General features: G+C 48.4%; 1 protein-coding gene across 5 annotated transcripts; it reads right to left on the minus strand.

Moving 5' to 3' along the window:
- On the minus strand, positions 1-25,476 carry GJC1 (gap junction protein gamma 1). Of its 5 annotated transcripts, none has more exons than XM_083808868.1 (5): positions 25,352-25,439; positions 7,953-8,166; positions 6,781-6,894; positions 4,353-4,428; positions 1-4,216 (listed from the first exon to the last, which is right to left on the minus strand). In XM_083808868.1, exon 5 carries the CDS (start codon positions 4,195-4,197, stop codon positions 3,016-3,018), a length of 1,182 nt encoding a protein of 393 aa, XP_083664994.1. In that variant the 5' UTR covers positions 4,198-4,216; positions 4,353-4,428; positions 6,781-6,894; positions 7,953-8,166; positions 25,352-25,439; the 3' UTR covers positions 1-3,015. The 5 variants fall into 5 exon arrangements, with proteins under 5 accessions (XP_083664994.1, XP_083664997.1, XP_083664995.1 ...); XM_083808871.1 differs by having other exon boundaries at positions 8,094-8,166; positions 25,352-25,386; XM_083808869.1 differs by lacking the exon at positions 25,352-25,439 and adding an exon at positions 23,432-24,381.
- Positions 25,477-26,157: the final 681 nt, after the last annotated feature.

Consider the following 26,157-nt stretch of genomic DNA (forward strand, 5'->3'; position numbering starts at 1 on the left):
TTCAGTAATCCACTGGATTTAATACTTTTTTTTCCAAACTGCATCCAAAACCAGAAAATGACAACACAAACTCAAGTTATGTTCAGTGTTTTTCTTTGTCCAAAAAACTGTTCTGAATATTTATTTCAGAATGGCTACATTAAGCCAAAACAAGAGAGCATTTTCAAGTAATGCATGTATCATTTCTTCAAAAGGAAAAAAATCCAACCCAATACTTTGAAACTGAATACAGTCACAGACATGAACGGTTAGAGCTTCAACATACATCCTCTACTAACAACAAACAGTTTCAAAGAAAATGTGCACTTTATACACAATTAAAATGGAAACAAAACAGTAATAAAAACAGATCCATCACTTTGTATTTTTGGAATGAACTTAGTGTTGGGATTGAAATACTCTACACACTTTGCTTGCTAACAGAATTACTTAGTGGTTTGGACAAAAGCTCACAGGACTGACCTGAGACGGTAACTTTATGCAGGTAATGGTTTAGATCATGAATTAGGAAAGGGCTAATACAAACAACAGGTGAAGCAGCTGTTGTGAACTGATTGCAAACAGGTTTTATGCCATTAACAAGAAATGGCTGCACTGATGCAGTTTGCATAGAGAGCAACAGGGGGGAAGAATTTTAGCTTCTTGCCATTCAGCTGATGAAAGGGAGTTCTGAAACCACCGCAAGGGGTTAAGGGCAACGTAACCCTTTTGGGAAGCTGAAAAGAACAACTGAGATGCAGCGCTCGGGATAATGAGTGGAATGTAGCCATGAATCTGTGTTTATCTCCAGGCTCCAAACGTCTTTCCCTAGTACTTTCTGACAACATGTTTTTCACCCAACTTCTCCATCACATGCAGCTCTTTGCTGGCAAAGCCTCTCTGCCCATCCTCAGGCGGCACACTTCTCTTCAGACTCCTGTTTAACTAGAGGAATACTATTAATAAACTTTCTCACCCCGCACAGCTAGTCCCATCTCACCAGCTAGCCATCCCTGCCTGAAACTCCACTTCAGCTTTTAGAAGTGGGTATATACTTACTGAGTTTATCATCTAAAAGACATCATCCTGAAACTTCTCTGCGTTAAATTCAGAGGTTACTCCTCTCCCAGCACAGAGCCCAGGATGTGCTGTTAAACAAAAAGCCAGAAAGCAAGTTTTCTTCCAAACCTCTCTGCTGGAGGCAAACTGGAGAAGCTCTTGCTGACGTTCTGTGGAGGGTTGCACTGGCTCTGGGCACACTTACGTCCCTCTAAAGCAGAGCTGAGAGATAGCAGGGAGAGATATCTATGCCTGGACACTCCGACTGTCTGGTGTCCCAGAGCAAAAACAGACTGAAAACAATTCAGCAAAATATCTATTTTCAGCAAGTGCTTGGGTAGACGATAACTGCAAGCACATGCCTGTTTATCCTTAGTTTATATTTAACATAAAGCCTATGCTTAGCTGTTCTGCAGACGGGAATGGAGTACAGGTTTACACGTTCTCTGTGTAGCTTTACTTCTCAGTCCCGTTCCCGGTCAGACCGTAACAAGGGCACTACGGACTGAGGTAGCCTTGAAACAGAACAGTCCCCTTCCCACTGGAAGCAGGCCCCCAAAATAAATTAAATACACAAAAAACTAACAGAAGAGGAAACAGAGCAAGGCCCTGAACACATTATAAATAGTAGCAAAAAGCATACACATTTACCAGCATCCCTCAGATATTAATGCTCATCCTTGCCAAAAAGACACCGCCAGAAGCGGTGAATACCGCGTTCCCCTTTTTCTAATTACAAATTCAAGTTTAATGCCAAAACCACAGAATGCCAAATCTGACTGGTCTCTCAAGCAGAAATCTAAATTATACATATTGCTCTGTCTGAACTAAGTTCCTCGGACATAATGGAAGGAAGAGGGGTCTGGAATAAGGCATTATCATTCATATTCGGAAAGGGCTTTGTAATAGGACTTGTGCAGACAGCTTGTGTGTACGGGGTTGTGGGGGGAGGAAGGTTATTTCTTGAATGTAATGCATCGAGAAACAAAATTAATGTGACTCCTTCTAACCAGATTACTCTGGAAAATACAAAAATCTTACCCAAAAGGTATTGTAACAACGTGATGCCCTTGGGGAGTGGGGTGTTACGTAACAAGAGACCTCAGAAACGTCTTTCCGTAGATATCACATAAATATGTGGAATTACTGAATACAGTAGTTTCTGTTTACTTTTTCTGAATGTTTTACAGGAGTTTGAAGTCTCTCTTCCCTCCTGTTGAATAAAGCTTGCAGGGAGGTCTGACCCCACTCTGCATTATGGCTGACAGGCTTGCTCTGAACACAAGTAGTCTAACACACACGCATTTTTTCCCCCATTTTCCATAGGACAAAAAAATGTAGCACATAATAGCTATAGTTTGACACTTCCGTTTTGTAAGTAGCACATCATTTTTGTAAAAGATACAGTCAAGAGCACCATTAGCAGTTGTTTTCCAAATCTTTCTCTGCTCTGCTATGAAGTGACTGGCACCCGTGGGCTGCCTGGGTAACTGGAGACTCCTCTGTGCTGTGTGCATGTTCAAGGCACTTCTGAAATGCAGCATAGAAAGTTTTTACATTTAAAACAAACAAAAAACAACAACAAACCTGCGGACCACAGTAATAAAACTAGCAAAATGCTAACAACTACCTACTGTTTTCTCCTTATTAATATAAAAATGTGTAACTTCAGAGATCCAGTGTACAAATACAAAAATTGTGCATAATAAATGTACTATAATACTGTACATACAGCATAAACCGTTCAATGAGAATGATTTAAATATACCTATTTGTCTCCTGGCTTGGAAGGCAGAAGAATAAAGTTCTATAATCCTAGAATATGCGTATAAACACTTTCTTAGAGCTTGAATCACTAGCCAACGGTATCCCTGAAAATAAGCAGAACCAAATATTTACTTAATGGAAGCCATTATTCAAGGGGTTGCTGGTTATGATAAACTAGGAGAAAAAAACAACATATAAACTCAGCCAACGTTAAATCCAGACACAGTTCTTTCCGTCTCCTGATTTGCTACTGGCACTGCTTTTGTTTGAGCCTGCTTTGGACTTCTTCTCTCTGGAGCTGCTGGGATTGTTTTGGTTGTTGTAAGCCTGGATCGCAAGGTCCAGGCGTTCCTGAGCCACTTTAATTTCCCTCTGCAGATTTTCCAGGTCAGCAGGAATGTTTTCTTCGTTGCTTCCATACTGCTGTTCCTGAGCTATGTTGGCTTTGTTCTGTTTGTAGGCCATTTTGGCATTGGACAGTTCGGTATATTGGATTTGATCTGGCTTGACGGCAATGTTATAGCCAGGAGGAGCAGATGGTGTATTCCAAGTAAAAGGGTAGTTGTAAGTACCAGAATCTTCCAGCTCTTTTCTCTTGTTGTTTAATGTGTCCCGGATTGTGCCAAATCCTAAATGGAGCATCTCCCAGACATTCAAAAGTAAACACATACAGCTCACCCCATACATTATTAGCAGGAAAATGGTCTTTTCAGTTGGCCTTGAAATGAAGCAATCTATCTTATGTGGGCACGGCTTTCTGCTACACACAAATATGGGGCTGACCTCAAAACCATACAAAAGATACTGACCCACAAGAAATCCAATTTCAAACGTAGTCCTTGCCAGAAGCTGCAGCACGTAAATTCTCATGAGTCCATCTTCACGAATTCGTCGCCTGCCATCATGCTTAGCTTTGGCAGGGGCTGGCTGCTCTTTGTTCTCCCGTTCACTTTCCAGCTCTATTTCTGGGTACATCATTGGGTCTTCCTCGTGGTCATCTTCAGCTTCCTCTAAGCCACGGTGTTGTTTCCAGCGCGTTGAGAAGCTTTTACTTCTGATTCTTCTGTCAGCTTCGCTGTGTTCCACCATCCGGGCAATTTTGTGAATTGCGTAGCCTAAATACATCACAGAGGGAGTGGCTACAAGAATGATCTGAAACACCCAAAATCTCACGTGCGAAAGAGGAGCAAAAGCATCGTAACAAACATTCTCACAGCCAGGCTGCTCTGTGTTGCACACAAACTTGCTTTGTTCATCATAATAAATGGATTCTCCTCCCACAGCAGTTAGGACAATCCGAAATACAATCAACACTGTCAGCCAGATTTTGCCAACAAAGGTTGAGTGATTGTGGATCTCCTCTAACAGACGGGTCAGAAAACTCCAACTCATGGTGGTCAAATAATTTTATCTAAAAAACAAACAAACAAACAAAATCCCCAGATGTTTGAGTTTATCAGCTTAAGCCTAAATGCCGCAAATATTCAATTAAGAGAATTAGACTAGAATTTTACAACCAAACACACAACTTTTGTTTGTGCTATCACCTGCTATCGGGAAACTCCAGCTGCCAGGATTTGCTTGAAGATCCTGTCTCTCCTCTGCAGGCTTTTGAGAAGTCCACTGTACATATACATAAATCAAAAAAAAAGGAGTTAGCTGCCATTTCACAAACAAAACTTGCGTTCAAAGCTATTTCCAAGCAGAAGAGAAAGACACAGCTGCTCTGTGTTTCAAATGTTAAAAATAACATTTACACTTCGGGCTGAAATCTCCTAAATACAGTGGAACAAAAGCTCAGCTCCTGTGAAATTTTATGGGCACCATTGGCTATGTCCCATCACTGAAATTAGGATTTGTTTTAACTGCGTGGAGGCATCCAAGAGCTGTTGAAGTCTGAGCTGGCAGTGTTGGCCTCCACCATAGACAGTGGAAACAGTTCTATCTATGGAGCAGTGCCAGCTGCTGCAAGGCAGAAACGAATTGCCCAGCCAAAGCCTGAGAGGCAGGCAACTGCTATTATCTTTGTTTTAAGGACAGGACAACCTTATATAGATTGTGACCTGACCAATGCTATCCTGCAGGTCTAAGCCAGAGACAGCGTGTGACCCAAGTGCCATCTCACTTCTAACCTTATGGTCAAACTACTCATTCTGCGTATTTTGGCTCAATCCCTCAGGGAGGCCAACAGTCTCCCTTTAAGGCACAGAAGACCTTAGGATATGTATCTCGTAGTGCCACTGGGACAGTGGAAGGAAAATCTAGTTAAAGAAGATACCTATTAGATAGCAACCAATATAAGTTTGTCATCTTAACAGTAAAACAAAAACAAAAACAAAAACCACCACTATCAGTGGAAACTCAGAGCTGGGAGTACTGTGAAGTATTATAATGAACAAAAAGCTAGCAACACTATGGGCCTACCTGGTGCTTTAAGTAGTAAAACTGGTAAAACAGAAAGAACCATTTGACATTGCTATAGCACAGGGGATATCTTTCAGCCCTCTGATGACGTTAAAGATGTAACAGTAATAGAAATTTTCAAGTCAGAAAAAAAAATGAGGAACACTTGGTCAAAGGTTCAGGATCTTGCTGGGAGGAAGCAGGACAAAAAGTAGTATTGTGACCCTGGACTTCAGGAGAGCAGACTTTGTCTTCTTCAGGCATTTAATTGGAAGAATTCCATGGGTTAGGGCCCTGGAAGGAAGGGGGGTCAGTATTCGACTATCACTTCTTCCAAGCTCAAGATCAGTGCATCCCTATGAGCAAGAAGGCAAGCAAAGGGGCCAGGAGACCTGCATGGGTGAGCAGGGAGCTCCTGGTGAAGCTCAAACAGAAGAAGAAAGTTTACAGCATGTGAAAAAAAGGACAGGCCACTTGGGAGGAATATAGGGACACTGTCAGAGTATGCAGGGATGTGACAAGGAAGGCCAAGGCCCTGCTGGAATTAAATCTGGCAAGGGATGTCAAGGACAACAAGACGGGCTTCTTCAAATACATCAGTAGAAAAAGGAAGACGGGAAAATGTCGGCCCACTGCTGAATGGGGCAGGTGCCCTGGTGACAAACGATATGGAGAAGGCAGAGTTGCTGAATGCCTTTTTTCTTCAGTCTTTACTACTAAGATCAGCCCTCAGGAATCTCAGATGCTGGAGACAAGAGAGGAAGTCTGGAGAAAGAGTTCTAAAAAAGGAGTTCTAAAGGAGTTCTAAAACCAGAACTGGAAAAATCTCTGGCACTCTAATCTTAAAATCTATTTGGTCTTATAGCAGAGAAATTTGAGGAGACTGAAAGAAAACTAAGATTTACATCTATTCAACTTCTTCCACACAACTACGAAGTTGTTCACAGGCAATGTAACGAAATTTGAGGGGATGCAATCAATGCGGAACAAAACGTTTCATTGAAAAGGCAACAGCACGGGCATGATGTGGTTGGGCTCTGTAGAACGTTTGATTTATTACTTCTTGATAATGTGAGAAAAAGATAGCATGATACAGTACTAAAAAAAGCACACGTTAAGAGAATTAAAGTTAAAGATCTTGAACAATGATTCCCACGTTAGAACAAAGATCAATCACTCTTAATTACAGCGAGTCCTACAAAGACTAGAAACAGGCCTGGCAACCAGTCTGCTTTTTCCCCTGAACAGAAAATGGCTGCTGACAAAATCCACAAATGGCCCAGAAGTTTGCAGGCTGACAAAGATAAGAATGTCAGTGATGCGAAAAAATGCATTGTTTGAGAGGCTGAGTCCACCGAAACAAAAAAATGCTTTAGCCAAGCTCAATGCAAGGACATAGAGCTAAGCAGAAGAACAAGTAAGAGAGCGGTTACTCTGGACAGCAGTTAATAGCAAAGGGAGTCAGGGTCCTAATGGGAAAGGGTGTCAACGAGCACTGGTAACAGAACAAAAGTGATTAATGCAATCCTTGGTGGTGTAACATGCAAACAGGAGCAAGGGGGGTGACCTTACCTCCTTGTTAGCGAGACAGCATACAGCGCCCGTGTCTGCATCCTTCAAAAGTTGCTTAAACGTCAGAAAGTGAATGTAGCAGTCTCAAAGCCATCCGAAGAATGGGGAGGATGCCTGAAAGTGAAAGATTTAAAGAGTTCAATTTGTTTAGCTGGGAAACATGGGAAGAAAGGGGCGGATTACTGGTGATTCACTTAACCTAGTGTCTGTCAATTGAGCATGCAATCAACCTAAGGCTTATAATCGACGCTCTTCTTAGTAAGCAACTATGTTACCATTATGCCAGACAGAACTGGCTGCCAAAAAAAAGCATTTTAATGGGCAAAAGAGACCAGAGGGGTCCAGGCCCAGGCTTCAGGCTCTGACCCCTTGTTTCAGAAAGCTCCCTGACTTCAGCTTTGCAACCCTGAGTTCTACGTTACAGCAAGATGCGAGAGGCTGCTTCAGCCCCCCGTGCTTGGCATTTCCCAGTGGCTCACTTAGATTAGGACTCAACACGGGTAGCAGAGGCTGCAGACACCGTGCGCTTGAGGAGACTCCCATACGCTGAACAGAGAGCTCAAGTGAAAACTGCGCCCAAATCTGGGGAACAGAGTTAAGAGCCACAACACTCCCACTCGCACCGAGATGCTTTATCAATCTAGGCACCAAACAAGAACACGCAACGGCACGCGCACGTTGCTAGCTGACGTGTTTTAACTGAGCAATGAGGGGAAAAAAAAAAGGGGGTTAATTTTCACTCACTGACAACGTTAGGGCCAAATTCTTTTCTGTAAGGAAGCTACTGAGCAAACTCAAAAACAAACACTGTTGCTGGTTTTAATTTGGACTAAAGGCAGGAACCTGCCTTTAACTTTTCAGGTGGCAGTGTTCATTCCTGGATGGCTGCTAGCAGAGAAGATTTAAATTAGAGCTGTATCCATATGAGAGAGGAAACTGAATCTTGAATTTTAGATGAGCTGCTACCTTGGGATTGCACCACGTTTTTCGAGGTACACGTCAGCCTTTTCAAGGTATGTTTTCTACCTGAGGACAGCATCACTGGCGTCACAAATGTACAGACACCGACAATGCAGACATTTACGTTTTGATTAACCACAGCCTTCAGGTGAGGAAGCCATACCAGCTGTGCATTTACTAACCAAGACTTCTGTTGATTAGAGAGCTCTTACTGCTACAATTTGAAGTTGCTGAAAAGCTCTGTTTCTCTTTGACAGCAAAGTGTCATTTATTCCAAATTTAGTTTCAGTCCAGAGCAGCGCTGCTGATACAAATATGGGAAAATCCACCAGCTGGCAAAGAATGTTTGGCACCTTCTTTGTCTTTTAGGCTCAAGCGAAACGACCTGGCATTAACCCGCTGTTCTACTGAGGTGCTCGGCCCATCCTAATGGGAAGTAACAGGAAAAAAAGTTATAAGCAGGATTAGGCACTTAAAATTCTTGAGTTTCGCGAGATCAGCCAAGGCTAGAGAACACATATTTCTGCCTCTACAACACGTGTACTGCAGGACCCAGATATACTGCAGTAACCTTCACCTAATGTACACTTAGTGTCTCCCAGAACTGTTGTTCTGGCAACATTTAACTCAATAATTCTCCATTGTTTGAAGCAAAAGTCTATGGACACTGACACACATCTGAAAAAGGCAAAATGTCAGCAATTTCAGCTAATTTAAGTCATGCCAGAAAGTGCATTTGAGAGAGACTTTCACTCCTTGTATTTGTCATAAGCTCATTCCAGCACTTAGAGCAGAGGCGGCTCCTTGGAGCAGACAGGACGCGGGATGCAAACAGCACGACGCTATCTCTGACAGCGAGCTGGCTCCTGTGAATTAAAGTTCTGTGCACCAGCTCCGAGCAGACACTGACATCCAGAAAGGGGGAAAAAAAAAAAAAGAAGAATTTGGAGCAGGCAAATGGGAAAAAAAATCATTTTCAAGTTAACAGTTTCACTGCAGGAAATCTCCGAGCTGATTTACCACATCCCTGTTGCTCAAACGCTGACACAAGCACTGAACAGCCCCTCGTGTGGAGCTTCCCCTGTCCAGCCCATGTGTGCTTTTGAATGTGTTTAAACACGGGATTAATTTCACCTCGTTCCTGCTTTCCAACCTAGCTGTAATAGCCTCCCGGCGGTCAGGGAAGAAAACACGCGCCTCTGAATGGCAGATTACTCAGCTACCTTTAAGTCCTGTCGCCAGGTGAGATGACCAAGCCGCAGCAGGGACAGGAGGAGTGGAGGCAGCATGGCCCAGAGCAGCTCTTGTGAAACGCTCCCTGCGATGCCTCCGTGCCCCGTGACGTACGGCACCGATAGCTCGGTGCGCCGTGCGACAGCCAGGGTTGAAGAACAGGCTGCCGAATCCCAAAAGCCTTCCAAATCCCAAACCCCTTCCGAATCCAAAACGCCTTCGCGATGTCCATGGGCAGGAGGAAGCTACACCCAGCTTCGGCCACGGCTGGCGGGCTGCTGCCAGGGCACACAGGCAAATCCTGCGAGACCCTTCCCCGACCACGGCCAACCCCAGTAGGGGCTTCAGCTCCCAGCTCAGCTTCCCCTGCACGTACCTGAGGCACGGCACAGCCCCGTGCTCCTTCTCACCCCGAGATCCAGCTCCCAGGGGAGAGCAGGAGCCGAAGCTCTCAATGCCACCGACCCTCAGCACGACACCGGCACCTCGCTTAAACAGCAGGCATAGGAGAAAGCCTCTGAAGCCAAAAGATGATCATTACAGGGAATGTTTTTATAGGAGCACTTTTTTTTTTCCTTAAAACATATCCTACTGTGTCATCCTAATTGAATTTGATTAATTTATGGCTGAAATATTTGTTTTGTTTTGTTTTTAAGCAGCGTAAAAAGATGTGTGCTGATCAGAAAAAAAATCAAGAATAAATGCATGGCAATTCTGTTGATAATCAAAAGAGGTTTCATGCTGCATGAAAGTGAAATTAGGCCCACAGGCTAATTAAAATAGGATTTGAATTAGGATGAATGAATAATTAGCATTATTCATTCAAATCTCATTTACATTGAAATGTAAGAAATTGCATCATTTACAATTTTTGAGGAAGCTCAGCAGTTTTGCATTTTATTTTTTTTTTAAACCTGGAAAACGAGTCAGAATTCACTATTAAGAAGGGAGGAAACCTCGGCCAGACCCAGCACCGGCAGGGTACGAGCCCGCCACGTACCCAGGCTGGCAGCGCGCCGCCACCACCCGCGCTCCCAGCGGCTCCAGCGCCCATCCTCCCCGGGGGCGCGAGGGGAAGGACTCGGGGATCCTCCTGCGGGGATCCTCCTGCGTGACAGCGGCCAGACAGCTCCCCGCTTCCCTCACTCGCGAAGGAGGCGCGCTCAGTCGCCATTACCTTTATTCCTATGTTTTAAGGAAGCGCTTGCAGCACCGTGCAGCTGAAAAATAGTATGGAAACGACCGTACTGATTTTTATTTTTTTTTTTTAAATCTGCATTATGTAACATTTTGGAGTTAAAAGCCTGGTGGTGCTTTTTGGACAAAACACAACGCTTTCTCGAGTAACTGGAAGCATCCAGTCATCTCATAAGCCTCATGGTGGCAAAGAACAGAGAGCAGTTCCGAAAAAGCCACGGCATCAATGTCAATTTGGGAACAGCTTCTGAACAGCGCCTTCAAATCCCAGGCACGTTAACAAGGTTCTGCTGATCCCCAGACCAACCCCCCCGAGCCTAAAAACCCCCTCGTCGAATGATCAGACCGCACATTCGATGCGGAATATAAACAGCATACTGAAATGCGGGTAGGAGGTGGAGATGTAATAAGATTCTTGTGCTGTCAGAAAAATAAAGATGTCAAATACGTATCTTTTTGAAAATCAACACACATATACCCACCCAAGCATTCAGCTTAAAGATAAACCGGAATGTGCAGCTAAGACATGAACCTCCAGTAGCCCCAGAGTGCCCTCTAGGTAGTGCTAACATGGAAAGCCAAGTGACAATTTTAGCAACACTCCCCCGCAGTGACACAATTCAAACGAAATCGTTGTATGTTTCGTGCTGGCCAGAACGAGCATTTACTTCACCTACAGCATCCAGGACGCGGCATTTCCAGGGCAGACACCTCGGCGCACACGAGATCCCTTCCGAAGAGCAGCGCCCATCGGGGCAGCTCCAGCACGAGGACAGGACAAGCTGCAAGCCCCACTCAGGTGCACTGGGGACTGGAAACCTTCATCAAAAACGGAGGCTGAGCTGTCGAGTCTCTGTTATTTCGAGGGATTTTTGGAGTCCTGCTTTTGGGTCCCTGTCAGCCTGTGTCCCTTATACAGGCTCAGCATTCAGTGCCCTTCAAACCAGTGGGGAAGAGGTGGATCAGCTGCAGAGTGGTACAGCGAGCTCCCAGCTTGGGCATTTCTGTAGCAGCTCGGGACAGAGCTGTCAGATGTGCAGTAAATTTGAGGAAGTTGCTCTTCAGATCCGTCCTACTGATGTGAGACACCAAGAAACTTCAGAAGCAAGCCCCAGGTGATGCTGGCGCTCTGATGTGAAATATAATAATGGAGAAAATAAACCGGTCAGCAGATTACACAACGAGACACGGCGCATTTGACAGTCTTTGCAAGGAAACACTCGATCCTCGGGGCAGGAAGGCTCAGCCTCAGACCAAACCTGGGCTGTAGCAGCGCGGTACCGGGCCGAGGCTTGTGTGCCAGTAAGCCTTCTCCCTTCATGCAGCTCATGGACTGGGAGTAACGAGGGATGAAGAACTGCTGCCGGAGCTCTAACAGCCACCGGGTTCACTCTGCTCAAGCTCTCTGCACCACTCTCCTTAGTCTGAACGCCTCTCGAGTCTCACACACTTCAAAGCATTTCTTTGCAACGTAATCTAAGCCCGTGAAGCCCAGGTGGTTTTGAACAGCTCCTATAAGAGCAGATCTTATGTAGCACTGGCAGAGGCTCACCACCGTTTACTGACTCGGGCTCTGCCCTGCACTGGGCCCCAGCATTGCTGTGCTTGTTCTTCTCTGCATAGGAGTTGGGAACGTACACGAACTCCTTCCCTGTGTCAGACATTGAAAACAAGGCATTACAGGGTTTGAAAAGGGCAAGTTCTTTCTGAGAAAAAATTGAATCTGGACCTCAAGCCATACTAGAGAGAACAGCCAAGCCTGGTGTTTAGAGACCAAGGCCAAGTGTTTAACCAAAACCTGAACCAGACCGGGCTGTCTGCACACAGCACAGCCAGGGACTGCTACGCTCACCCTTGTAACATCCAGAGATCAGCAGCGTGTCCTCAAGAATGACTGTTCCTACCAACACAAATGACTAACCAAATTGCTGAGTTGGGCCAGGATGGAGTCAGGACTACAAAATACTCCTGGCTGAGCTGGAGGCTCCCTTTATTCCACACGAAATGGATTCCGCAGGCTTTTCCAAGAGATGATCAGAGATACTCAGCACTCATCTTCCAAATACCAAGAAGTTCTCGCCAGGAGCTGCTCCCAGCTAGATATCCATTCCATGAGATAACACATGCTCCTTGGCTCAGGACATGAAGTGCTACCACTTGATGAAATGCTTCACAGATAAGCATGCCAAATGCCCAACAAGCCCGACGCTGTGACAGCTTTTTAAGCAACAGAAGCACCCGCTCACCTCGGTCATTCATTTATACTTTGACGATCTCTAGCTTTCCTTGTGCCAGTATGCATTACCCTAAAAAGTTACAATATTCTGCCAACTTGCAGTTTAAACTACTAATTCTATCTGTTTTCAGTTTACTACCTCAACAGAGCTCCAGGGCAGGCTCCCGAGCAACGGCTACGAACGCAGACACGTCCCGTGCTCCAAGGATGGAGAATCCAGGAGCTCTCTGAGCAGCCGGCTCCGACATTTGCCCACACTCACAGAAAAAAGCTGTTCCCCCTTTAAGTGGAATTTCCTGCGTTTCGATCTGTGTCCATCACCTGCAGTCCCTGCACTAGGTGTCACCGAGAAGAGGCTGGGACCACAGCAGCAAAGCTGTTTTTCCTCTAAGAATGAATGTAACAGAGAGGAAACGTTTTACAGGGACTTGAAATACACAGGAAAGTGATTTGGGGACATAAAACCTTTTCCATCCACAGTGCAGGCTGAGTTCCCAAATAAGCTTGGGCTGCTTGCTGTGCAGTCACCCACGACACGCCGCGTGCGGTGCTATATAAACAACACCTAACAGTACAGTATTTTTAACATTTTAGTAGCCCATCACACCTGTGCCCTCAGCAGTTATTTTAGCATAAACAGCTATGGGCAGTGGAAGGGCAAGGATGGAAAAGCAATACAATGGGGCAGAGCGCAAAAGCCAGGTACCGAGTGACAAACAGCACTCCAAAGTGACAGCAGGCTTGGGTTACTGCACACACCTGCTGACTAATCCTACAGGTTCAGCTCACTGCAGGATATTAAGCTCCTTTCAGAGGGAAAAACAGCATCCTCCTTCAAACCCCACAACAGCTCCTGTACAGACAGGCCCAGCACCACTGCGCAGGACTGCACTGGAGGCAAACAGGCGAAGAGCAGACCCCAGGCGAACCAGAACCGTCTGCACGCTCAGGATGCAAATCGGAGCACGACGCCCTGCCTGAAACACCCCTGCAAGACGGACACGTGCTGCTGCAGGGCAGCCACCTTTGTACGTGCCCGAGCGTGTGAGCACTTACAGGGTCCCTCTGCCTCCCTCGCAGCGAGGGCTGAGGTTGGCCGTCTTCACCCGCGCACCGTTTCGGGCAGCCATCAGAGATATTTCCCCACCGTGACGTGATCAGCGATTCAAATAACCACAAAACCCCTCTAACCACTCCTAATTCCACTGCAGCCAACAGCACCACAGCTTTTCCCCACCAGGCTCCTCTTACACGCTCAGAGGGATGAGTGTCAAAAGAAAATGACACACTCGAGGCAGCTGACCCAAATATCACTCTCACAGCCATTTCGAGGGGAAAAACAAAAGAGAGAGAAGCCAAAAGAGAGCAATTCTGTCTGCTCCTGTAAGTCAGAGGCTCTCAGCTGAGCTGAAGACAATGGAATGGGTATGAACACCTAATTCACCCAGCACCGTATTATGGCAGGAAAAAGGAACTCTGCTAGTGCTTGCTTCATAAAGAAGCCTCAAAAACTGGCGTGAATGACACACAAATAAAAGAGACACCCCGTGCCATGACTCTGTCTGCCACAACGCCCCCGATCAGTCACTCTGCAACATTTAAGAATGGCCGCGGCTTCACTGTGACCCAGATTCCAAGAAGACTGCTCTTTCCCAGCTCTGTCAGCTGGTCTAGCAAGAGATGCCACCTCTCCCTACCACGGCATCACTCAAATCCATGTAATTGTTTCCTCAATGGCAGCTTTGTGACTTCGCTGTACAGAAAAAGATGTTCTGAAGGCGAAAGAGGAGTTTGCAATGGAACATGTATTCTAAATCCTTACCAGAGACTGCTTCACAAGATGTCCCGCACTTAAATTAGCTCTGCTAAACCTGGTCAGGGCCTCCCACCTGTTCAGACGAAGGGCAGGAAAGCTTTCCAGACCTCCGTGACTTCACACGACTGTGAGGCTCCTCAGGCAGAAAGCGCTAACCTCAGGAGGATGGAAGCTGCCAGCAGCCAGCTAAGCCAGAAGGCCGCCTTCTCGCCGTCGGTTACTGCAAGTTACCGGCACACCGCAGCTACGCACGAGGGTCGTGCTGACCGACGGCCAAGGACAGAGAACCCCAGAGCCTCACCAGACCTCCAAAAGCACTTTCGGTATGACCGGGTGTCCAGCCTGCACGTGGCTGAGCGCGGTACAGATCCCACAGATGCTCCTTCCAGAGAGCCATGAGAAGAGGAAGCTCTGCGCTAGAACAAGGTAACGGCGAAAACACAAGCTCGTCAGGCAAACTGTTTCTTCTGTCGCATACTGCCTGCTGCGTCAACCTCCTAAGCTGCAGAAATAATTGAAAAGTTTGTTTCAGTAAATCCGTTTTCAGTACAATTTGTTTTGAGGAAAAGGAGCGCAGTGAATCCGAGCAGATTGCTGAACTGTAACTAAAATTTTACTCCGGCTTGAGTTCAATGGGAGTTTGAACAGTTTTATTTCACCAAAGACAAAAAATACAGAATGTTAATGTGGATAGAAACTTACTAAGCGATTTTTTTTGTTGGAAATTATTTCCTAGAGTGAAATAAGAAGCCCCAAATTGTCATTTTCCCTGAAAGACCTGAGTACGTTTACAGACCCCTTGGGAAGGAAGCTGAAGCGCGGATCGCGCTCTCCACGCTGCTCCTCACACAACCATCACAGCGGCCGTGAGCTGCCAGAACACGCACACCAACTTTTTTTTTTGCCTTCCTGAAAACAGCCACAAATAACTTGAAGTTTATGAAGAACTAGAAGCCCTTTTCCCACTGTGCTTCCTGGAAGAAGATGCGCTAACCCAAGCACTAAGCAGCAGGCAGCTCATTTCTGGGCAACTGCCTGCTTTACCTTGCCGTACATTGTATCAGGCTCGTTATTAATGAGGATTATGAGAAGTGGCAGCACCTGCGATGCACATTAGCCTCCCAAATGCAGGGAAACTGCTTAAATCGGGCACGTGGACCTGTAGATGTGACGGCATACTGAAAAGCTTGGTGCTCGAGTGCAGACAGACCACGGCCCGTGCTGCGCTTTGGTACTGCGGGAGACGGAGAAGAGCACCTTGACTGCTGCCAGAACCGCCCAGCAATGCTGAACTTCCCCCAGCTTCTTATTTCTGAGCTTTCACGATTTTAGGCAGGTGGTCACTTCTCAGCCTAACCTTGTTAGTCGAAGAATGAGCTTCCTGCCTGTGGTGTACGTGCTCTCTTCTGAGCTCTGCCTGGGAGACAGCACACAGCTGCCATTTCGCAAGCCTACAGAGCCACCGAGACCCAGCGTTCAGCTTCACCTCCGCACCAAGCGGGCAGCAGCATAAGCGGTTTGGCCTTAGAAGACCTTGCTTAGAAACTTACCTATAACAGCAAAGGATTATAAAAATTGATTATTTTTTTTATAACTAAAGAGAAATAGAAAGCAGAGCATACCAGAACAGACCCTACACCTACACAGCCTCCTTTCAGACAACGGCTGGAGGCCTCTGCAGTCTTCGGACAACCATTTTACTCCCAAGTCCGGCTAAGGCTTCACCATCAGTTCGGTTACAAGTAATTTCCCAGTGGCATTACAAGAATAAAATACTCACGGGAATATACAACCTAGTGAAAAGACGTTAGCACGCTAGATGCCGCGGCGATAAACGCAGGCACAGCCTCACAAGTTGACGCAGCACATACTCAAGGATGCGTCACAAACTACTCCTGCGATTGCTTTACCAGTTCTCTGAAGCACTGACCACCGGCAGGCACAAGCGGCCCAACCGCGCTCTAGCAGAGGCAAGCTTGCCTTCGGAAACACCCCCACCACAAAGGACGCTCCAGCAGCTCGAGCTGCATCACTTCTCGCTCACTCGGAGAAACGGGGGGTTAGCCGCCAAGCGAGGTAATTCCTAGCAAGAAACTGCCGACGATTTCGTGGATTCCCTTCCTTAGGTACCTGCCCCACCACGCTGCTGCCATCCGGCTCACCCACGACCACCGCAGCTTCTGTCCCACCACTGCTAGAGCCACAGGCATCCCGGGCGTCCCTCGAGGGGAGCCTCCCTGCAGGAAGCCACCGGCCGGAGCAGGCTCGCTTCTTCGTGCTGCTAGTAGAGGGACGGCGGCACACAGGAGAAGTGGAACGGCTTCGTCGCATTTCTACTCACGGTACCAAAACCAGACCCGTCTGTTCCTCTGGGGACTCTTTGGCAAACTGGTTGACACTGAAATGGCTGAAAAAAAAAAAGAGGCCACAGAACAAAGAGCCAAACTGAGGAGCAGCGGGTTGCCAGCCCTGGGTGGTGTTCACCAAAGAGGAAACCTGCAAGCCAGCTATAACCTTCCTAAAACCGCCTTGGTACCTGGGGACAGCAGGGAGGCGAGCATGATGCCACTTCTGTAAGACAAAGAAAACCCTGGTGACTTGCAGGCCTCCAAACCCAGCGCTCTTCGAGGAAAAATAGACGATATTTAAAATACAGACGAGAATTAGCAGACCACTGATGTATCTGTATAGATACGATACACCAGGAAAAAAAAGAAAATCATTGAGACTTCTGCAATGGGACTCCCAGCCTCGCAGAAGGCAGCGCAGACCACTTTGATTTTCAAGACTTGTGGCTCCCTCAAAGGCTTCTCACAAGGAATCCGCAAGGCCATACCGGAACAGGGACCGTCCCCGCAGGGATAAACAACTGGGCAAGAGATAACAAACAAGGGTGGGAGTAAACAGTCACTTCCAGCAAGGGAGGGAGTCACAGCAGTTTCACAGGGACAGAAGCTGGGACCAGGCCATCATCTGAGTCAACGGGACAGTAGGAGGGCGGGCAGCGACCACGTACCCTGATGGTAATACCCCAGGCAAGGAAGGCAAGCAGCTGTGAAGAACAGCAGAAAAATATTATGGCTGTAAGTAACCTGGTAGTAAAGTGGTAGATGAAATCGCATGTAGATAAAGTGATGCATACACCAAAAATAATAGTAATAAAATCCTATTTCACACTCAAAAGGATGAGCCCCGAGTTGACCTTGGCGCAGAAAGAGATCCTGGGGCCGACAGGCTGCTCCACAAAAGCTCCAGCGCTGCTCAGCAAGTTCCAGAAAGCGACCAGCACCTGACCAGGATCGGGGAAGGAAGGGAGGGAGCGCAGAGCACGCTGCTGCAGCATCATGGTTCCCCGTGTGTGGTTCCCTGCATCCCAGACATGGTGCCACCCACGCTGTCCCCGCCACAGAAACAAGAGAGCAGAAGCAAACAGCTTCGGAGAAGGACAAAACCCACCACAGGCACACGCTGGCTGATGTAGGAAGAGCAGGAGGGAAAAAAAAAAAAGGTTAAAGGGGCAAAAGGGTAGGGAGCTGCAAAGAACCGCGTAGCCTGGAGGTGGAATGCAGTCGATTACTCACTGCTCCTTCAAAACTGAAGAAAGGGACAGTTGTTCATGCAGTGGGTGAGTCTCCAAGCAGAAAGCAGCCAAAGTGCGCGAGGGGTTTCAAAGATGCTTCTGTTGGGCTTTCTTTTCAGCCCCCACCGCGGGCCGGTGCCACAACAGGACGCGAGGCCAGGCGGCCGCCCCGGCGCGGCTGTTCCTGTGCAGCCGCGATTTGTTTCTGCCAGCAGCTCCACAACGCAGCGCTCCAGGGAATCAGACCTTCCAGACACCCAGATCAATAAGGGCTTGGCTACAGACTGCAAAAAGCACGAGAGCAGGCTGAGGAATACAAATCAAGCTGGATCCTGCCAGAGAGGTGGAGATTCCAAGTGCAGTGGGAGTGAAGGCTTGAAGCGAGCCAGGGACTTCGGAAGATCGCTGCCATATGGCTGCACGGGACGCCGATGTGTACGTCTTCCCGAGCGCTTCGGTTTTTGTTTCTGAAATATCCTGGGAATCCGTCTCCAACATGAAATTATTTCTCCTTTTAAAAATAGTTCAGCTATGCATTTGAAAGCCAAAGGAACTCTTGTACACGAATGACTGCTTTATTTAAAATTGAGGCATTTGTTAATCACCTAAAAAAAATGTTTAGTGGGAGAATCATTTTTTTTTCTATTTTTAAGTAAAATCAGGAGTAAATGCTGAGTCCAAGACAGCATACCAGCAAGACACGCATTTTTCATACATAATTTTAATTTTTACACCATTTAGGATCACCCTACCATCTGCACCAGCCCGGTGTGCACAACCCACCCACCCCAAGCCCCCGACCTGCACAGCACCACCCGTGTAACGTAACAGCAAGGCTCCCGGAGCACCCAAGGAGGCAGAAACTCCCCCTCAAGGTAACAGGGAAAGCATCCCCACGCACAAGAAATACAATCGCCCTTCCAGGCTCTACAAGCCTGTCCAGCCCCGGGATGTCACCGCAGGACTCAACACACCCTTATGCCCCAAGAGCTGCCCGACCTCCCGCGCGCCGCCTACTTCGGAAGCACACCGCAGCTATCCTTGGTTTTAAAACCCCAAATCATCTTCCATTAGTTCAGCTCAATCGGAAAAGCAGAGTGGAACCAACTGGTTGCGGTGCGGTGCTTTTTTGGGGAGGGCTTTGGGGATTTTTAGGAGAGAAGCAGCATGCACAGCCACCTACAAGGCAAATCAAACAATCCTCAGAGGCAGATTAATGGCTGAGAGGAACACGGTACAAGGTACTCAAAGGAAAATCACAAAGCGCTATTGTCATCCACCTCTCCGGCACCACTGAACGCGGTATTTGTACTTGAGAAGCACAGCAGGCAAAACGTGCCCATCCCCTAGAACGAACGCCTCCTCTCCGTACCTCAACAGCATCTCGCGCGGGGTCAGGCAGATGCAATCCTGGCTGTCCTCTGACAAACGTGTAACTAAAAAGGTGGAACTAACATCCGTACGAGCGGAAAGCTGGTATCGTGTCCTTATTTAGGCAAAAAGCTGGCTGGCTCCAATGATTTTCATCTAAGAAAGCTAATAGGGAGAAATCCCTCGCTCCTCTGCAAAGCACAAATCCCAGTTCAGCGAGACGTTTAAGCACATGCCTAATTTATAGCTCGAAAGAGATCCTCCTAATAACCGGGCTGCTTGCACATTTACTGCTAGGCACAGGCTTAAGTACCTGGATGATCTGGAAATACCCCACAGCCCCCGGAAAACAGACTAAACCAGCTCTGTTTCTAAATTAATCACAGGGATCCAAACAGAACGGCTAATATTAAACCGGCGGGGGGCTGTGCGCACGCACACATCTGTTCAAGTTTAGGCATATAAAACATTTTTCAGCCCAATGACTCCATAGGGAAATGCCTCATACATCAGCTCATCTGACTCAAATTTTCCATCGCATTTCCCTTCATACAGTTTTGCCCATAAATACGCTATTTATGTTTCCAAACATAGCTTTTTATTTCTAGAGTAAGAATGCCCTGTATCTCGTGTTATTATTTAAACCCCCGGGTTCTTTCTTGAAATGTAATTGTTAAGAAATTATTATGGAGGAATGGAACTAAGACACCTACATTTGCAGGAGGAAAAAGGATTTTTTTTCTGCAGTATTTAACATTCTCAGTATTTCCTCCAGAAGAGTGTTACCCAAAAAAATACTTGGTAGCACCCTACCTGCCCAGCCACATGTAGCCGTACACCAATTTAGCTCAAAACGAAGGATTAAGGCACACTATATTTCAAAGAAACCCAAGGTTTTAAAAATCCCAACCAGATCTTCCAGAGAGTCCGTAATTTGGAGTGAACTGTGTTACTACCCACACAGTGATAAGGATTTGTGTTTATTGTAGGAGTAGCACAGAAAAGGAAATCCAACAATGCAGTCTTCCCTTCCTAGAAGGAATTTGAAGATAAACTCATTTTTGTGGCTTCTGGTAGAAAGCGAACAGTCAGTTGAAAAGATGATAAACACTGGGAAGCGAACAGATCATTTAGTTGTTGAAAGAGTAATTCTTTCCAGAAGCAGAATTTAAACATCGAGCAACGTAAGTAGAACAGCAAGTAAAATCTGAATTTATCTCATTCTACCATTCTTAGCCACAGCTTCAGTCAGAAGCAAACGTAGCACGAGTACAGGGTGCTGCAATTCCAGCCCCGCTGCCCACAGGAAGCCCAGCGAGCAGCTGGGACGGCCGATAATTAGGTGGGGTCCTGCGATAATTAGGAGGGTCCTGCACAGCACCTCCATCACTGCACGAAGCGCAGCCAACGGGGCTGGTCCCCAGAAGGGGACGTGGCCGTGGAGCAGGGACCTGCTGTCAGCAGCACGCCCGTAACGCGGGGACCTGTAGCTGCTGTCCCTGCGTCCTCACGTGGGCCAGCGGCGGTAAAGCCAGAGCGAGCATAAGGGGAAATATATAAAAATGGGAAGCATTAAGGAAATGTTTCTCACTGGAGTAACTCCTGTTATCCAGGAGACACTCCGAAGGTGTTTGCCGGATGAAAAACAAAACCTGGAAGGAGCATGGGAAGAAAGGATCACCTTCAGCGAGACATCGTCCATCCTCAGAGCCCGCCGAGCTGCGGGGAACAAAGGGGTCCGTTATCCGCCCAGCTTTTTACTCCAACTGTTTAATGATCGTTACCATCGCCTGAGTCTGTGCCACCATTCAGAGGGTCCTGTCTGAGCAATCAGGCTAAAGCACAAACAAGGGACCTGCTGTAATTCACTTTGGTTGCCTACGTGGGAGAAAAAGGCTGGTGAAAATCCGAAGTGGCATCAGAAAAACAGCCAGCAAATCGCCTCCCTCCTGCTGGCACAGCGCAGGCAGCAAGTCCGTGATTTCCCTGCTCTTCCCAGCCTCAAAAGGAGCAGCGGAGGACGGCTCATCACCCGTCACTACCTATAGCACGGCGCTTTGGACAGGCTGCTGCGAAGTAAGAGCTGTGGCATTTAATCCCCTCGCGCTGGTGGAAGAAGGGGCAGCGAGCTCCCCAGCCCGCGTGGTCACGGTTGGCTCCCGCGCAGGAGCGAGGCCCGGCCCGGCCGCGGCGCTTCCCAGCGGGGAAACTCGGGGCACGAGTGCCCCGCGCCACCTCACAGCAGGTGAGCGAAACCACGACGAGTTGGCGAAGCCGATGGGAGAACCCAGCTTCTGTCACAGCTGTTGTAAGGGGACAAAGCACAGCGTTAACGGGAACTACAGCTGTACAGCTACAGAGGACGGGGCACTGTGCACCCGTGACTGCGGACAAGTGACCGCCGGAGGAACACTGGTGGACGGATTCAAGAACATTCACCAAAATTCAACAGGTGAGCACAATCTGCCTGGGTTTCTCCTTTCCCGGCTTCCACAGACGCCGTTTTGCTTTCAGAAGGAGCTGAGGGGTCACCACACCGCAACACGTCCTTACCCCCAGCGGGGCTGCTCACTAAAAGCTGCGTGGGGCGCGCTGAGGCTCCTGGCGCGGCTCCTGAGCAGCAGGACCCGACCCACGCACGTCCCAGGCGCTCGGTCCGTAACGCAGCCACCAGCAGAGACACTTTCAGGATAAAATTACTCCTGATGAAGTGCTTCTACGTTACTTTGTTGGTCTTAAGCGTCTGAACTACACCCACAGACAATCCCAGGCACCACAAGTGTTCTGGACCTCACCCTTGACTTGCTCTGGATGGTTAAAAAAAAAAAAAAAAAAAGGCAGTTTTAGGGGACTTTCGGGGACTTCGAGGAGTTGCTGGCAGTCGACACATCACTAAGTGAACAATTCTGTACATTAAAAACTCATCGCAAACTCTCCACCAACAACTAGATTTCAGTTTAAGATTTTTGCCCTTGAATCTTGTCCCTGTCGGATATAAAACTACGCGAAGCCAGAAGAATCCTTTTCATATTTCACCTATGCAGCACAACTCCCAAATTAATTATCTTTTTAAACCACAGAAAATTCTTTAGAAAAACTGTGTCTAAAATTGAAACTGTGAAGCACGCACTAAAATCTTTCCTGAATTCTTAAATTGGTCTGAACTTGTCCAGAGCCTGATCACAGCCTTGCTGTGCCTATGTTAGTCCGAAGACCACTCTGCTGCTCCAGCTGTTTTCCCCACAAACACTTACAGTTACCAGGTTTTTGATTTCAGCCTTCTCTTTGTTGAGCAGTGGACAGGACCGCTGGAAGCCTTCACCTCAGCACGTTTCCTGACCCCTTCTAGGCCCTTCTCTAACTCGTTCCAAGTGAGCCACAGTGCTCTCAATCTACGACCCTAATTTTTCAGTTATTTCCCAATATTTGCATCACCTGCATGTATTCTGTGATGACTTGGATGTTTTCGTCCAAGCAACAAACAAGAATATTCACTTATGAAGGGCTAAGAATGGGTACTGACGGAATCCCTCGAGAAAACGGACAGAAAAGGACAATTCCTCATCTGTAATTCACGCATTCCACCTGTAAGTCAATTCAAACACACACACCACTCAATGTTGCTGCATCACCTTAAAAAACACTTAGTCCCCTTGTTTTTTCTTTAAAACAGAAATGTTTTCTGTTACCAATAATCCAAAGTCTGTTGCATCACCGATAAGACTAAAATTGCAAGTTTTTGTTAAGTCCTAAAGGTAGTCACTTTGGAAGGGGTACAGCCCGTCATTACAGTTTTTAATGACTTTTCACAGTTTGAACTGAATTGAAACTCAGTAAAGCCAGTCTTAAAAGCAAACGCAACGCTGAGAGAAGGTAGGCAATAAAGACAAGTAGCCACAACAAATACTAACTGCACAGGTCTTTGACAGTTGAAAAAAAAAAAAGAGATGGTCTCATAAAATAGGTTTCATCTTAAATATAAGCCTTCAAACGTATGTCAAAGCATAACAAAATACTTTCCTTGTTCAGGTTTGCCCCATCCTTTTGCCATTTCAATTCAGAAACATTACTCTGGGCACTGTTTTCCGAGGGGAAAAGACACCGCAGAAGGGTGATGCTCCTCCGAGGAACCACAGAAATATTCCCAAGCCCGACACCAAGCTCAACACGAGCGACCGGCAGCACACAGCCACGGTGCCCAGCCCCACCGCGCACCAGCTCAGCCCCACCGCTGCTCCGCGCCCGGCGCTTCCCTCACCACGGCTTCGTCACAGCTGCAGGCATGGCAAAAAGCCGGCGGCCGCAGGAGGGTCGGAGCCCGCTCCCAGATCCCGGCCGCCCGCACTTCACTCAGCGAGGCACCGCGTTCAAACTACGGGAACGCCAGGGCCATCCGCTCAGTACCAGCTTTGCCGCTGACCAGCAAGCAGAGGACGGACGGCGAGCAGCCTGCGCATCCGTCAGATGCAGAAAATATGCAGGCGTTCACCCCACCCACGGTCACGCCCTCGGGATCTGCCTCAGTCACGAGCGTGACAGCAGAGGGAACGCAAACGCTGCCCCTCGGGCTCGCTCGGAACCGCAAACGCCGAAGTGAATTTTAGGATTGCTGCAAACGCAGATCCTTCAGCTCTGTTCAGCTGTGTGGGAAGAACGAGGAACAGTACAATAAAGCTCAAGTTACCCCTGTAATTGTATATTAATTGTCTTTAAAAGAAAAGCCTTACGTATCTAGCTTCATATATCAGAGCGGAGCTTACTTGTTCCCCCAGGAAAGCAAACGGACAACTTCAGTGCATTCTTCAAAAGAATCCAAGCCAAGGAGAAGGGCACCTTTTCTTTTCCTAGCCACAAGTCTTGACAACAACATCGTTTTTTCTCATTTGCAATGAGCTGAACAAAGGTGGGTTTGGGTAACTGCACTGACAGCAGGCTTGCTGAACGTCACTGAGAAACAGCTTTCTAACAGAAAAGGAACAGGAATTTTTTCTACCAATTATCCTTGGCTTACAGAGTGCAGAAAGCATGGAAATGAGACACGGAAATATCAAGAACAATTGCCTATAAAACACAAGTGTTTTGTTTTCCCTCTTATTGGTAAGGGCTAACTAAACATCCAGTAAAGAGCTGAATCCAGTGCTACCCGTTGTTGCTCAAGAATCCATATTGTACGTACATGCCCTAATTAAATCTATACACAGTCTCCTGTTTGCAATCAATTGGATAGTGGAACAAAATTAGCACTTCCCTAGGAAGCAAGGTCTCAACAGCCAGAAAGTCAGAACTGATTCCTCCCAGCACAAAAGGGAACTGGATAAAATAAAACAAAACACTAAAAATAACTGTACAAATGTGATCCTTGCAAAATTTTAAAACAACAGGTGAAAGGCCTAGCAGAGGCCAAAACTTTCATAACAAAAGCATCGTTATCTGACGCAGGGGCCGAATTTTTCTCCTTGCACTCTGCGTTCACCCTGAGCAGGCAGAAACGCCAAGCAGCAACTCTGCGCTTCAGGTCTGCCTTGAGACGGGGCTAAGAGCCTGTCGGCAGCGCTGTAAGCGTTTACCTGGCCAAGGGCTGCAGGGCACCAGGCATTTCTTAGCTTGTTGCGGCGACCCAACAGCAGCCGTAACGGGGAACCCAACGCTCGGCTCAGCCCAGACCGAGCCGTGAGCGGCACGGCCACCTCTGGGTGCTGTCAGTGCCCGGAGTGCCACTGCTGGTGCCTCTCAAAGGAAAAAAATACCTGTTACTAGGAGCTGACGCCTTCCATACGAGTTCTTATGGCACGAAAAAGCCAAATTTACCACCGAGGGCCGTGAAACCGCTTGAAAGTCCGCCTGCTCCAGCACGTTTCTCTCTAATACCAGAAGCTGCGATGAGCTTCTCCATTCCTTCCCTGGGGAAAACCTCGTTACCAGCACCCGCCGCGAAAAGCGACCTCCCCGCAGGACCCAGCGCGGTGCCCCCGGGGACATCGGCGGGCACAGACCGGGGGTGCCCGGCCCCGGCCGCCCCCCCTCAGAGCACGAAGGGCGCCGGGGGCGCTGCGGGCATCCAGCGAGGGGCCCCCCGGCGGCGGCTGCCGGCTCCCCTCAGCCCCCCGGCCCCCTTCAGCCTCCCCTCAGCCCCCCGTCTCCCCTCACCCCCACTCCCCCCCGGTCGCCCCTCACTCACGCCGCCGCCACCCCGCGCCGCTCCGGCTCATGGCCGCGGCGGGGCCCCCCAGCCTCCCCCACGCTCCGCCGCGGCGGGCTCGCCGAGCCCGGGCAAGGGGGCGTCGGGGAACGCATGCGCGAAGCCCCGTAACCCCCCCCCGTCCCCAGGAACCCACCCACAGCGGAGCTGAGGCGGGCTGGGGGAGAGGGGCCGTAAAGATCTTCGAGTGACACCCCCAGCCCAGGCTGCCCCCAGCCCCAGCCAGCCCGGCCTCGGGCACCGCCAGGGATGGGGCACCCACAGCTCCTCTGGGCAGCCTGGGCCCGGGCCTCACTGCCCTCAACAGTAAAGAATTTCTCCCTTTGATCTCATCTCAATCCCCCCTCCGTTTAATTCTCCCTCGTCCTGTCACCGCACCCCAACGAAGAGTCCCTCCCCAGCTTTCCTGCAGCCCCTTCAGGCCCTGGCAGGCCCCTGTGAGCTCTCCCTGGGGCCTTCCTTTCCCCAGGCCGAACCCCCCCAGCTCTCAGCCCGGCCCCACAGTGGAGCTGCCCCAGCCTCCGAGCATCCTCGCAGCCTCCCCCGGACCCTCTCCAACAGCTCCGTGTCCTGCTGGTGCTGGGGGCCCAGAGCTGAACGCAGGGCTCCAGGGGGGGTCTCACGAGAGCAGAGCAGAGGGGCACAATCCCCTCCCTCGCCCTGCTGCCCACGCTGCTTTTGGTGCAGGCCAGGGTACGGGTGGCTTTCTGAGCTGCAAGCGCACATTGCCGGCTCACGTTGAGCTTCTCATCCACCAACACACCCCAGGTCCTTGTCCTCAGGGC

Source organism: Anser anser, assembly GCF_964211835.1.
Source record: "Anser anser genome assembly, chromosome: 23".
NCBI classification, from domain to species: Eukaryota; Metazoa; Chordata; class Aves; order Anseriformes; family Anatidae; genus Anser; species Anser anser.

Coding starts and splice junctions, on each gene's coding strand:
- GJC1 (XM_083808867.1), bottom strand. CDS start 4,197: ATGAGTTGGAGTTTTCTGACCCGTCTGTTAGAGGAGATCCACAATCAC.